The 13,692-nt window shown below is 29.9% G+C and overlaps 1 protein-coding gene across 1 annotated transcript in view; it reads right to left on the reverse strand.

The window, feature by feature from the left end:
* The window catches only part of LOC118186138 (dolichyl-diphosphooligosaccharide--protein glycosyltransferase subunit 1), a 46,018-nt gene that overhangs the window by 15,218 nt on the left and 17,108 nt on the right, over positions 1–13,692 (reverse strand). The window contains exons 5-8 of the mRNA XM_035356183.2: positions 11,253–11,445; positions 6,859–6,958; positions 4,546–4,684; positions 3,022–3,141 (exon numbers count right to left, since the gene is read on the reverse strand). Of these exons, the coding sequence (XP_035212074.2) occupies positions 3,022–3,141; positions 4,546–4,684; positions 6,859–6,958; positions 11,253–11,445 (552 nt within the window). The remainder of the gene's footprint in view (positions 1–3,021; positions 3,142–4,545; positions 4,685–6,858; positions 6,959–11,252; positions 11,446–13,692) is intronic.

A 13,692-nucleotide genomic window follows, 5' to 3' on the forward strand; every position in this document is an offset into this window, starting at 1 on the left:
CAAACTAGAATTTTCTAAAGAAAAGTCTACATTACTGTTCCTTCCTTATAGAAGCCCAAAATTAAGACCTCCAAAGATCTCAATTGGAGGTACTTTTATCAAACCAGTTAAAAAATAAAATATCCTAGTCTCGAAAAACTAGACAAAAAACTACCATGGCTTCCTCATATTTGAATACCTCAAAGGCAAAATTGGAAGAACTGTCAACCGACTGAATCAAATGAAAAATCTTGCAGAGCTTAGTGGGATATACATTCAGCAAGAATGAGAGATAGAATTCCCAAGGTAAATTGTCCAATCCTTTTGGCACTTACAAGAGGATATAAAACTGCTTCTAACTCCTCTTTGCAGGTAATCTCAGGTTTACTATCTATAGATATCCAATTGGATATGGAGGTTACATTTTTTAACATCGAAGAATGACAATGTTGATGTAAAGTTTTATAATTTGATCATCTCAACAAATGATATTGAAAAAGTACTTCCGAAATGGACAGTTCATCCAGCTCAAATTTAAGGCATTACATGGAATTCAGATCCTCCAACAAATTCAAAAGTGGAAATTTTCACAGATGGCTCCAAGATGGAGTCTGGAGTTGGTGCAACATTTTGTGTTTACTTAATGGTCAACTAATTAAGCAGCAATCCTTTAAACTGCATGATTACTGCACAGTTTTCCAGCAGAAATAAATACTATCTTTTAAGCTCCGCAATGGATGAACCAAAATCTTCCTTCAAAGTCCTGTTACCTTTTCTCAGACAGCCAGGCGGCTTTAGAGGAAATTATGAAATTTAATTCAAATTTGAAGATAGTACAAGATATTCGAAATTTTCTATCCCAGCAAACAATCTACTTGCATTGGATTAAAGGACATACCGGCTTCATCGGTAATGAAACAGCAGACAATATGCCAAGGAAGGAATTAGCAAAGAAATTCTTTTGGATGTAAAGCAGCCCTAAGTTATATTAAAAAGCAACTTGAGCAACTTGCAGGAAAGGCAATGACGATGGGATAACTTAGAAATAAGTCAACATACTTACAACTTGATTCCAAAAGTTAAAACTTCACGTATATGTTCAGATTTTTTCCTGACACAAATCTTAACTGGACATGGTGCATTCCCAGCATATCTGAATCAATATAACGTTTTGAGAGCAAGATGTCCCAGTGGACTTCGACTGGTTGACGCAATGCATATTTTAATAGATTGTTCTGAATTCTCGGATTTGGGAAAATTTTTCAAACAGAACATCAACCTAGACTCATTCCGAAAATTATTAAATAATGATAACGGACGATTGATCTTAATAAAATTTATGAAACATATTTACGATAATGAAACGCAATCGTATGTGCAATAATAAGTATTCAATGTTTTAATTTTCTATTGACCTTATGTATTCTTACTGGATTTCTTATCGTATTACTTTTAGTTTGAAATTTATTACTAAACTATAAAAGCATTGTTTGTACTATGTAGATTATTCTACTGAATTGTTTTACAAAAGCGTTCACTTTGGTTTAAATTCATTCTTATTGCACTGGAATAGTAACTTTTTTTAATGTGTGTTTGTAAATATTGTATTATAATAATAGAGTTTTGGCGAGGTCAATAAATCTGTTCTGGACAGAGGAAAGAAGTCTAATTCATTTTTGGCTTTCTTTTTACTTCAAAATTTTATGATTTCCAAATTCTTTTGCCTAATTGGCCTTTTGGTATACCTCACAAATGAGGTGAGGACCTTTTCCCATTTCTTGTTGTAAGTAGTAGAGCAGCCACCATACTGCAATATGTATACTTCATAATGCCCAATTTAATTTCTTTTCATTTTATTAATCTTACAGTTTTAAGGGTTTTTACTTATTTAATCCTTTTAGAAGCAATGGAGAATTACTTATAACTCTATACAAATTCTTGCATTTATTTAGTTTATAGGAATCCTTAGACAGACAGAAAAGGATCAATAAAATGATTATGTAAAGAAGTACACAAATAAAACATTTATTTTGAGGACAATGAAAAAATGTATCAATGGAAATTTTTCCCACAAAAATTTACTTTGGAGTTAATTACAAAGGAATCTTGGTTATTTACACAGAATGCATAAGATGTTAACTAAAAAGAAACATATATTAAAAAGAAATTATGTCTTTCCCCATCGTGTAAATATTGGCCAACAAAACTGTTCAACATTATTAGAACAAAAATTTTATTTTTACTATTTATTTTACAAATTTTATTTGCAAAAAAATTTTAATATGTGATAAAATTTTTAAACATATGAAGCCAGCAATAGCAAATTCTTATAGACATGTATAAGGCCTTTATATGTAAGAGATTTAAAAATTGAATATTAATTAAGGTCTATAAAATATGAAAGCATAATTTATAGAATTTTCGAAGATTGATGCAATTTAGGATAATAGGATAAAAGATTATACCATGTTTATAAAGCAAATATTCAAAGGGTGGGAGGCGAGTTGTGTCCTTTGAATTCTGAAGGTAATATAACATCTGTTACCATGCTTTTCCAGATATACATTTTTTATCATTTTTATTTTGAAATTTACAGTATGGTTTGAATTTGAACATTCCGAATATTATGTGTACACTTTAAAACATCCATGCTATTTTTATTGTCACTAGTCTATCACAAACATTTCAACTGGACAATGATTATTGTTATGGTACAATACCATGGCAGTCATCTAACATCAACAGTACAGAAAAATACTTTTTTCCTAAAGACAGTCTTGTTTATTTTAGCTTATGCGAGTTAACCATATTAAATCTCAGTTATACAGTTATTTTGATTGAAGGAAACCCTAAACATATTTTCTCATATTTTCATACACAGCACTGTAATAAAAAAGCCAGCATACCATACAAATCTTACAAAAAAATTAGAAAACATTATATGAAACATTATGTGAGATACTCAAGGATATGCATATTTTTAAATCAGAATACTAAAATACAATCAATACTACTTAAAATTAATACTCCAACACTACTTACTCTGGTAATGCTGAAATCTAGACGAACATAAAAAATAACAGCAAGAAAAAGAAGATACAAGGCTATAACTACTAAAAGTGGTTCTTGCAACATCAGAATCTTTTGATATTCATAATGAACCTATAAAAAATTAAATTATGTTTTATATATATATATATATATTACATCATATATACTATATACTAACTTAGGAACTTTTAGAAAAAAGAAACTATTTCATATTTACATTCTCAATTCCGACGTAGGTTATTTTAGAATGACAATGATGTTTCATTGTTAAGCCCATATACTAGAACCAATTGTGATAATAAGAAAATATATATATTACATTCCATCATAGGTTAGAACTCCCCCCCCTTTTTTTATGTGTGTATTCACCAGTCCCATATATGGACACCCATGTCACATACATAGTCATTCAAGAAGGCTCCAAGGAAAGTTGGTCTAATCATCAACCCTGCATTGCAATTAGAAATGTAACATTACTAACATGTTCCAGATTGATTTGAAAATCTGTGATAATAGCTTTCCTTGCTATTCATTTTCTGTTGGAGATTTTTTTTATAAAGTAACTAGGCATGTAAAATTTATCCTGATGCTACACATAAAATGAAAGTAACCACACACATGAAACAATTCAGCATAAAAATTAACATAAACAAATATAAAATTTTTTGCTGGATGCAGTTATGTTAGAACTCAGTGGAAAATAATGCTCTAAAAAACATGACTTAAGTTCCAATGAAACAAAGTCAGTAATAAATTTTATATTGAATAAATTTTCTATTTCATTTTCTTGTCTGTTTGTCCCCTCCTTGTTTTTTAGTATTGCTTACTTGGAAACATTTATCAAGGGAGGGGGGAATTTTTTTTTTTTTTTCCTTCTGAAGAGAGAAATGTATTTACATGTCAGTTCACTTTCAAAACAGATAATGTTTTACTTAAAATCTACAGCAGCTGTTGTTTTCCCACCTTATTTTATAAAGGAGTAATTAAAAAATTTACATAATAAAATTCTTTTAAATCCTTCACTGAAATATACATTTTAAAAAACTTAACTGATTTTTAAATCACCCAGTATATTACATTTTATAGCATTAATTATTATTTACTTTAAAATATATGCCATAACACATGGTACAGCATCTTTAAAATTCACCAGTATATGAAGAATTATTGAACAGAAGAAAACTGAAAGAGAAATATTTTCATAATTTCACCCTTTCTGTTTTCAAGAGGTAAAATTTGAAAATAAGCAAGTAAAAATAATAAATAAATCAGTTCACGTATTTGTGATGAAAACATCACAAATAACTAATAAAACGTATGATACTATTGAAAATATTTTCTTTTACAAGTCTAAAAAATTTAACTAACAATTTTTTGTTTTAAACAGACAACAAACAATTTTTTGTTTTAACAAACAATTTTTTTAACAAACAATTTTTACAAATTGTTTAACAACATTAATTTTTTGTTTTAAACAGATCTCTTTTAGCTAATTTAATAACTTAAGTATCTTACTTCAAAATCTTGGATATGCTGCTCTACAAGGTTGGTTTTACGTAAAACAATGACAGGACGTCCAACAGTATCCAAGTATGTATAATGCAATTCATTAGGCAAGCGTTCTACAGCATATGGCATCTTAACTTGAATATTCCTAAAAAACAAATTAAATATACAAATATAATATTAATTATAATTAAAACACACATATAAGATTCATTTTCAGTTAAATTATTTCCTTTACAGTGATGCATAAAACAAGAATGCACAGTAAGTATATATGTGTTTAGTAGCAAACTTTAAGGATATTCAACTATACCTTTAAGCAAGAGAAAATTTGAAATGAAGTTCTCTTGGATTTTGCAAAGTAAGATAAAAAATGAAATATCTATCCTATATAAAAAATTCATTATTTGTAGAAAATGGTAGACCCAAAGAAAATCTTCTCTAATTTAGAGTTAATTTGCATTAAACTGGTAATTGATATGTAGAAGTATTCAAAATAACTAATGTTTCCCAAATGGCTATATTTTCAAAACTTATAAACCTATATTGAAAGGTAATATATAAAATGCAAAGAAAACTACTCATGTTTTACTTAACAGAGCTCTCTATATTATTATTTCTTTCAGTTACAAGAACAACATTAAGATGATCAAATTCTTGCTGTATTTACAACAATATACCTTTTGTTATTATTTCCACAGCAATAAGAATGCAGTTTTTGAGACCCTATTAGATTGAGGAAGTAAACCAAACACAATATCTTTAACACACTTCCCAAAGTGGAAAGAAAAAAATCAGGAACAGATGTAAGAACAGATGAGGTTAGTTGTAATACATCACCTTTGTACATTACGGTATATTACATTTACCATGCTGAACACAGCTGATACAGCTACTGTGTCTGTATTTAATTTGATACAAGAATAGGAATATGACTTATATTCCCTATCACAAAAATATTTGGTTATGAACTGGTTCACTCTGGTTATGAACGTGTTCATCACAAAAATAATTGTAAGGAACATGTTCATAACCAGAGTATTTTTCTGCTGGAAAAAAGAAATATTCAAATAGAAATAACATGCTATATGAACTAACTTTTTTTTTAATGACTAGCAATTTCAATTAATTTTTATGTGTTTTCCCAGATATTAATAAATAAAAATTCCACATTTAAGATATTTGATGAGGGGAGGGACTTGTAAACATTTGCTCTTATGCTGCTTAATTTGTTATCATCCAAAAATGTTACGAATTCATTAAAAATAATAAAATTTGTAAAAAAATTACTTTTAAAAACAAGCTTTTTAAAAAAAAAATACATAAAAGAATCTCTAACCTTGGGAAAGAAAAAAAAAAACTCTCCCCATATCAATGATTACACACTGGTGTGCAAAACTTAAGCAACAAGTGTTCTTTTGTTTCCTCTATGAGAAATCATCCAAGAGACATGAAATTCATAAATGAGAAATAGTATTTTTTATTTAAAAGATGAGGAAAGCATAGTTGCTCAAAAATGAATACAATGCATACACTATGGAATTGCACAAAAAAAGGCTTTATTAAACTCAGTAACATAATATGTTTGTAATCATGTGTACAAGAGGAAGAACAACAAGCAGATGTTCCTTAGCACAGATGGAGGACAAAATAATGCGAACACCTGCGAAAAGTATGCCCTATTTCACACCTGCAGTACAGCTCCCCCACTTGAAGAACAGGTGGCGCAGCTGTACACACAGAAGTACTTCTACACCACAGAACACACTACAGAACACACCACAGAACACACAGAACAGCTGTACACACAGAAGTACTTCTACACCACAGAAGTCTGCCATTTAGTGAGCCTAAAGAGGAAGGTATCAGTCTCTCATACCCAAACAGCAAACCTTGTGCAGAGTGTCCACTACTCATTACACCATATTAAATGTATAAAATTACAAAAGAAAAATAATGATAAACATAAAAAATGCAGACTGAATAGTAAACAACACAATATTATGTAGAACTTTCAATAGTTTGCAATAATGATCTACAAATGAAATAATACTAATTACCAAAAAGTTTTATAAGCATTCATGGATGCATCATAGGCTTTCCATAAAAAAATAAATATCTTATAGAGATATTATTCAATTGAGAAAAGTAAAATAATAATTATCAAATGAAATAAACATAATAAGAAAACTAAAATCAACTATAATAATACAAGTTTTACCACATATTTCTAGAAATCATTTTAACTATTTTAATAAAATATAATACAAGTTTCTGAAAATTATACAAAGCACATAAAATTCTAAAAATGCAATTATTTACTTGCTCCCTTCTGGTAGAATGACACGAACTGTGCATTGATCAATCACACTGTCATCAAACACATGATCGACAAAACGCATTTTTAAAACATACTGATCTCCTGAAATACACAAAATTTTTTTTATTAGAAAATATATTTAAAAGCAAATAAATATCTGCCAGTTAACATATAATTACACAACAACTTAATATGATTCATACAGTTTAACCAAAGCAGATCAAACCAGTATTAAAGTCTCACCTTCCTAAAAATTCTATTGAGAGAAGCTGAAGTACTTCAAGTTATTCATAACAGAGGTAAATATTTGATACTCACTCAAAAACAGGATAAATGATTCTACCCATCACATACTTTGCAATTTTAGAATCTTTTGCTGAGCACTTTATTAAATGCACTTCTGCATCATTAATTTATTACATAGACATGTAAATTTAATATATATATATATATATCAAATCAGTTTGAATCTTTTTAAAATTATTTTTAGAATCAAATAAAATCTGGTTAATCCGTGAAAAAGGGCATGGGATATATTACATCCCTTCCCCAACAAAAAAATAGAATAAACGCAAATTGTGAAACCTAAATTTCCTAATGCATTGAATAACTGTGTTTCTACATATTGTTGACCTCCAGAATAGGTATACACATGTGTTTAGAAAAGAAGTTATTGATATTTCATTGAAACTGGGATATTCCATGTACCTGCCCGTGTAAGTAGTTTTCTGATAAAATGTTTAGTTTATGAGAAGTTGATTTCCAGCATGTAAAAGGACTTGAACTTATTTCTTAAGATGCCTAAATCGCATTATGTGAAAGAAAATGAGTCCGAATGAATTGAAGATGCAAGACAAGACTAATAGAATCAGTGGAAAGTGATGAAGACTGCACTTTGAAAGTGAAGATTAGACTCACTCAAAAATGAAATATTTAGTGAACATAACACAGATACAGAAGATGATGATGAAATATTCGAAAATAATGTTTCTGAAGTGGATGATTTTGTAGGAGAAGATGGAAAAATGATGTGAAGAAAAAGAAATTTGGATAACATGCGAGTTCTGTTTGTATAACATTATGTCTCATCTTCCAGATCCAGTAAGGGAAGCAAGAAATGTTACTGATCCATTTAGTAGCTAGAATATTCTATTATCAATGAATGCAGTTGTACAACTTCATATATTTCTGATACAGTCAAAAGTCGTTAATTCGGACACCCATAATTCGGAATGACCTATAATCCGGACCTCAAAACTAAAAACTTTCTGCGCATGCACCACGTTGACACATGCGCATAGGCGTTTACGTGTGCATGTAAGACCTTTTACGACTGCGCATATGAGTGTGCGCAAGTGCAGAATACGTTTTCGCGTGCGCGTTTTATGTATAATAGACATATAAGCTAAAATTATCTAATTATCTATTTCAGTTAATGTTGATGATTGCGTTGTTCCTTAATTTTCGAATTGGATTCAGCTTATTATTTTTTGCAGACTGTAAGAGCAATTTTATAAAAGTAAGCTTAAACTTTCGATTATATCAAATAGAATTTCCGATATATATTTGTTAATATGTAAAGGATCTAAAGCGAAAGTATGTTTTGAAATCCGAAATCTGTTTATCAATTTCACGCTGCTCGGCGGGGGGGGGGGGGGGGGATCGCCGCGGCGGGCGCGTAATGAATTGGAAGTTGATCTGTCAACACTATCCTTATCTTCAGCGCAGATGTTTTTATTTTATTTGGCTTATAATTCCTTACCAAATGTAGTATTTCATCTCGATATGCTCCGTCTTTGATATGATTTAAAACAAGTTCCTCGTCATTATAATTCGCTTTCCATAGCGAAGAAAGTGACAGAGGTTATTGAAAACGAAAAAATTTCGATTGACAAATTAATCGGTGTTCTAGACACAGCAATTATAGGACTTGAACAGCGAAACTTTGTAACTGAACAAGAAATTATGTCTGTTTAATAGAATTAAAGAGAAAGTATTATCACATGAAATGAAGCAAAACTTAAACAACTTACATTGAAAGAAATGTTTAATAAAGTAAACAAATAAATATTAAGCTTTTTCTTTTTGAAAATTTTGATACCCTTTAGATCATAATTGTTCTTTATTTCATAAATTACGGTTTCATATTTTTAATTTTAGAATTTCTGCATGCCATCTTACGAGATTTAAACTGATGATCTATAATCCGGAAAAATCGATAATCCGGAATCGCCGATGTCCCGAAGAGTCCGGATTAACGACTTTTGACTGTATAATGTCACAATACAAACATGAAAGAGATGCAAAAATTATGGATCTGGTTGAGATGAAAGCTCTTATAGGACTTTTATATTTATGCAGCATTCACACAGATTGTTGCACCTCAATATATAAGGCAGGCTGATGGAAAAGGTATTAAAATTTTTCATAGCACTCTGCCCTATAAGTGATTTTCATTTCTTTTACATTGCATGCATTTCATAATTTGGTAGGCAGGCCACAGAGAAGAAGCTTTGCATAAAATAGCAGCAATAAAGATATTTCTTTGGCAGATTTATTTCAGAGTGTTAAGATTCCTATAACTCAGGCGAACATCACTATTGATGAGAAGCCTGAATCCTTTTCCTTAGCCAATTTGGGTTCGATCAGTATACGCTGAACAAACCAGCAAAGTATGCAATCAAGATTTTTGTACTAATATAGTAGCTGACAATAGCTGAAAAGCTGAGGGCTGTGGGAAACAAAAGAGCATTTCAATTTAACATTATGTTAGATGAGAAAAGAACGCTAATAATTTTACATGCGAGAAGAAAGCAAAATGTAGAGTGTGGTGATAAGGTAGAATAAGTTAAGAACTCTTAGTTACACTGGGTTAATAGGGATCAAGGTATGACCAATGGTCATATGAAAGCAAGGAGCCAGTAGAAAAGAATAGCAAAAGAGCATAAAATTGAGGAAATTACACATTGGTTGATGAGCAGAGACTCTTTCAGAACCACATGTAATATAGTCAGCCAAAAAAATAAGTGTAAATAACTTTGAAAGAGAAATTTAGAATTTGAAGAAAATTAACTGAGGAATTTAAGAAAACTGACAAAGAGAAAAACATTAACCCTCTAAGCGGCAAGGCCGTATATACACAGCCTAAAATATTTTTTGTGATATCTGTAAGAACGTATGAATACATGCATATTAAAATTTCTCAAAGAAATTAATGCAACATATCAAAAGTACACAAATGCAGGTATAAAATACCAGCAGAGTTTTTAGAGTAAAATCAAAAAAATACTTTGTTCTCATACTAGTTTTGGGAAATTTGTGCTTTCTTAGTGAAAACTCTGGCCACTCAGATGGTTACGCAACTAAGCTGGGAATATTATAAGGGCAGAGCTGGATTTAATTTATTTAATCTGATATAATCTAATCTTGGGTGCAGTAAAAATAGTTAAGATTTACATTTATAAGCACTAATCTGTGCCATAATTACTGATTTCATTGAAAATTTCTATATGCATATACATTTTATCTAAAAGGTCTGTTAACGTCTTCAATTTGGGCACATAGTTTCTGAACACTTTTATCATTGCTACAATTTGATTTTTTCTGAAGATTTTATCAATTTCAGAGATACATTTGAAAAGGCTCAGAAAATATAAGATATGATATTTTCCATTAGCACTCATAGTATTTTTAAGGGATTGCTTTTTTGGGTATTAGGACTTTTATTATCAGAAAATTCACTTAACAAGTTACTGACTGCAGCAGCAACCAATTCTGGGGTACTTCCAACTTGGTTAAGCTTAGAATTAACATCTTGCCTTCTGACCGTGTCTGCATATGATAAGCCATCAGTGTTCTAAAGAGCACTTTACACACTGTGCAGCAAGGAAACAATTCTTGGAAGAATAGTACTACCATTGACAATCACGATATTGTGGAACCTACTTCTTTGAGATATACTTTTCAACTGCTGATAAAAAATGCAAGAGATCTTTCAAATCGTAAATTTTATCAACATTTTCATCCCTTACAACATGGGCAAGAAAATGGGGGTGGGAGCTTTGGATCTTCTATTTGCTAGTGGAGAATCCAATGAACTTTTGAGTGCAGAAATAATGCTGTCTTTGTTGGTATTAGATGGAAGTTCACATAACATCACTTTATTGGGTGGGCATGCTTGGCATTAATTACATAATGCTCAATACACCTCTAAAGAGAGCACTTAATTTGACTAGAACACTTTACTTCAGTGCTTTTGTGATTAAGATATTTATAACCTCAAGCTAACAGCATAAATATGAATTTCATAAACAAATTTTGCATCACTCTTAACACATTAGAAGGGTGAAAGAAAGATAAAATATTGAAATTACAACACAAAATAAACTACTCTTACCACTATTATACAAATATTCATATGTAGGCACATAATAACCAAGAGTGTAGTATGTTTTCCACCCTCCAAACAGAGGGAAACGGGGACGCAGTTCGACTTCCGTTGAATCTTCCAAAACACGTAAATGACTAGTAGATATATTTCCTATTTCATCTCGGTAGTAAACATCACTAGCTGAAGCTGGCAATACAGTCTGAAATAATGGAAAGCGGCACAATGTAATTATTTATATTCTTAATTTATCTAGTTTTCTAGACAAAATCTTACATCAATAGTTTCCAAAGTATGGGTTAAAAACCAGCATATAATGGATCATTAACAGATTTATAACTGTCAATTCATAATTGCTATTTAATTAATAATTACATATATATATATATAACTTTTCCATTATTATATTTCTTTTAAAACTCCTTTATTTATTTTTTAGATTAGTGCATATATATGGGTTGAAATAAATGACAATTATGTGCTTATCAGTATTGATGTTAAAATATTTGGAAAATACAGCTTTAGATAATAAAAACTTAATTTTCTGCATTAAAATGGGAAAAAAAAAAAAAAAAAAAAAAAAAAAAGCACTTTTTCTTAGTAACTGTATATAACTATAATAAAACTTGCAAAATATAGTGAATGTATGTAACGTCATCTCTTTTATCTTTTATATATACATATGGCGATAACAGTAATACTCCAAAACTACCATAAGTCTGTTCCCAGACTTTTGATATAACATGTTTTTTTTTTTTTTTTTTTTTAATAGATGCAGTGTTGAAATAAGGAGGGACATATTAAGCAATTAATTTTCACCAAGAAAATAATGATCACATTCATTTGTAATTAATAAAAATTTTAACAACAATACCATTAAAATTTATGATAACTGTATGTGAAACAAAAATCATCAGTATTTATAAATGTATATAGTTTACAATTATACAATTAGATGATTTCGTTACAATGAATAGGCTTTGTAAATAAGAAATTCCACACAGAAGGTGAGCAAACAAAGACTTGTTTGTTTCTTAATAGCTCTACACCATATATCTTCATTTTTTCCTGATTTTTTTAGTCCAAAGGGATTTGAATCCCGAAGGACTATTAGTTTCGTTTTGGCATTTTGCATCGGACGGATAAATGTCGGTTCACTTTTCAAACTGTTGCCATAAAATGTTAGAGTCCTGCATTATATTTGAAGAAATTAAATAATGAAAATCTGCGTAAATGTATGTATATTTCTCACATTGTCATAAAATAACGGTACATAGAGTCATCGAATTTTGAATAACGTAATCCTCCAACGAATATGAGCATGTGGAAGACCAAATTTGAAATTTGTTTTATGATCGATTTCCTATTTTTTAAAACTTTGACGAATTTTTGATTAACAAACTCAAGGATTTCAAAGCGAGCAATGGCAACGTTGTGCAGAAAAAACATTTTTATCTCCAGCGCGTGAGTCTCTGTATCGGAAATTCTAAAGATATGCTCGTTTTAAAACTATTTTGCGATATTGCTGTTGCACTGGATCTTATGGTTTAAGTGCGAGGAACATGATATTTAATAAAGAAAGGTAACACACAAAATGTTAAAAAACGCCCCTTTGGACGTAATTTAAAATCTGAAACATTTCAGTTTTTTTTTTTTTTTTTTTTTTTTTTAACTTTAATTGTTATTTTCATTTTTCTCTATTGAGACTTTTTTTTTTTTTTTTTCCTCTCTTCTAAAAATGTTCAAAACGAAGTTTTCGTTACGGGAATTCAGGAGTTGTACAATATACTCAACACCAATTTCTAATCCAGATTTTTCCTTCAAGATCCAGATTGTGCCAATTAAAAAGGAAAAATGATTCACTTCTCTATTAACTTCAAAATAATTATTTTGTGAAGAAGAAAATGGCACAGCACCAATACCAAATACACTTATGCTGGGGGGAGGGGACCTTATTCCTCAAATTTAGAATTTCAGGTGATAGGTAAGGGGTATTATTATATATATTAATGGAAGGGAAGCTAAAAAGAAACATTTATTATACCTCACATAGTTAACTAATTTTTTACTTGCATTTTATCTTTAGCATAAACAACTCAACTGATTATCAGGAATGGGACATTTGAATCTATAGACTCTTAAATTCCATGAATCTTAAAGGAAGTTTTGGATTTAAAAACTTGAATCTTCAGATTTTTTACTATCATACGAATATTTCAAATTCTAATATAAAAAATATCAAATGTTTCAAGTAAAAATTTTAGAAAGATTAATTTTACTGATATCTAACACAGGTAACACAGGTATTAAAAAGAAAGAAAGAAGAACATGATTATAGAAATTTCGGTGGCCATAGATCGCTAAAAGCGTCTCATGGTACTTAGAGCTACACTTTTAAATGTGAGAATACATTTCATTTTTATCTTTATTAATTCTAATCCTTTCCTCT

This window comes from Stegodyphus dumicola, chromosome 1 (genome assembly GCF_044657685.1).
Source record: "Stegodyphus dumicola isolate Sdum_Otavi_A_Nest chromosome 1, ASM4465768v1".
NCBI lineage: Eukaryota > Metazoa > Arthropoda > Arachnida > Araneae > Eresidae > Stegodyphus > Stegodyphus dumicola.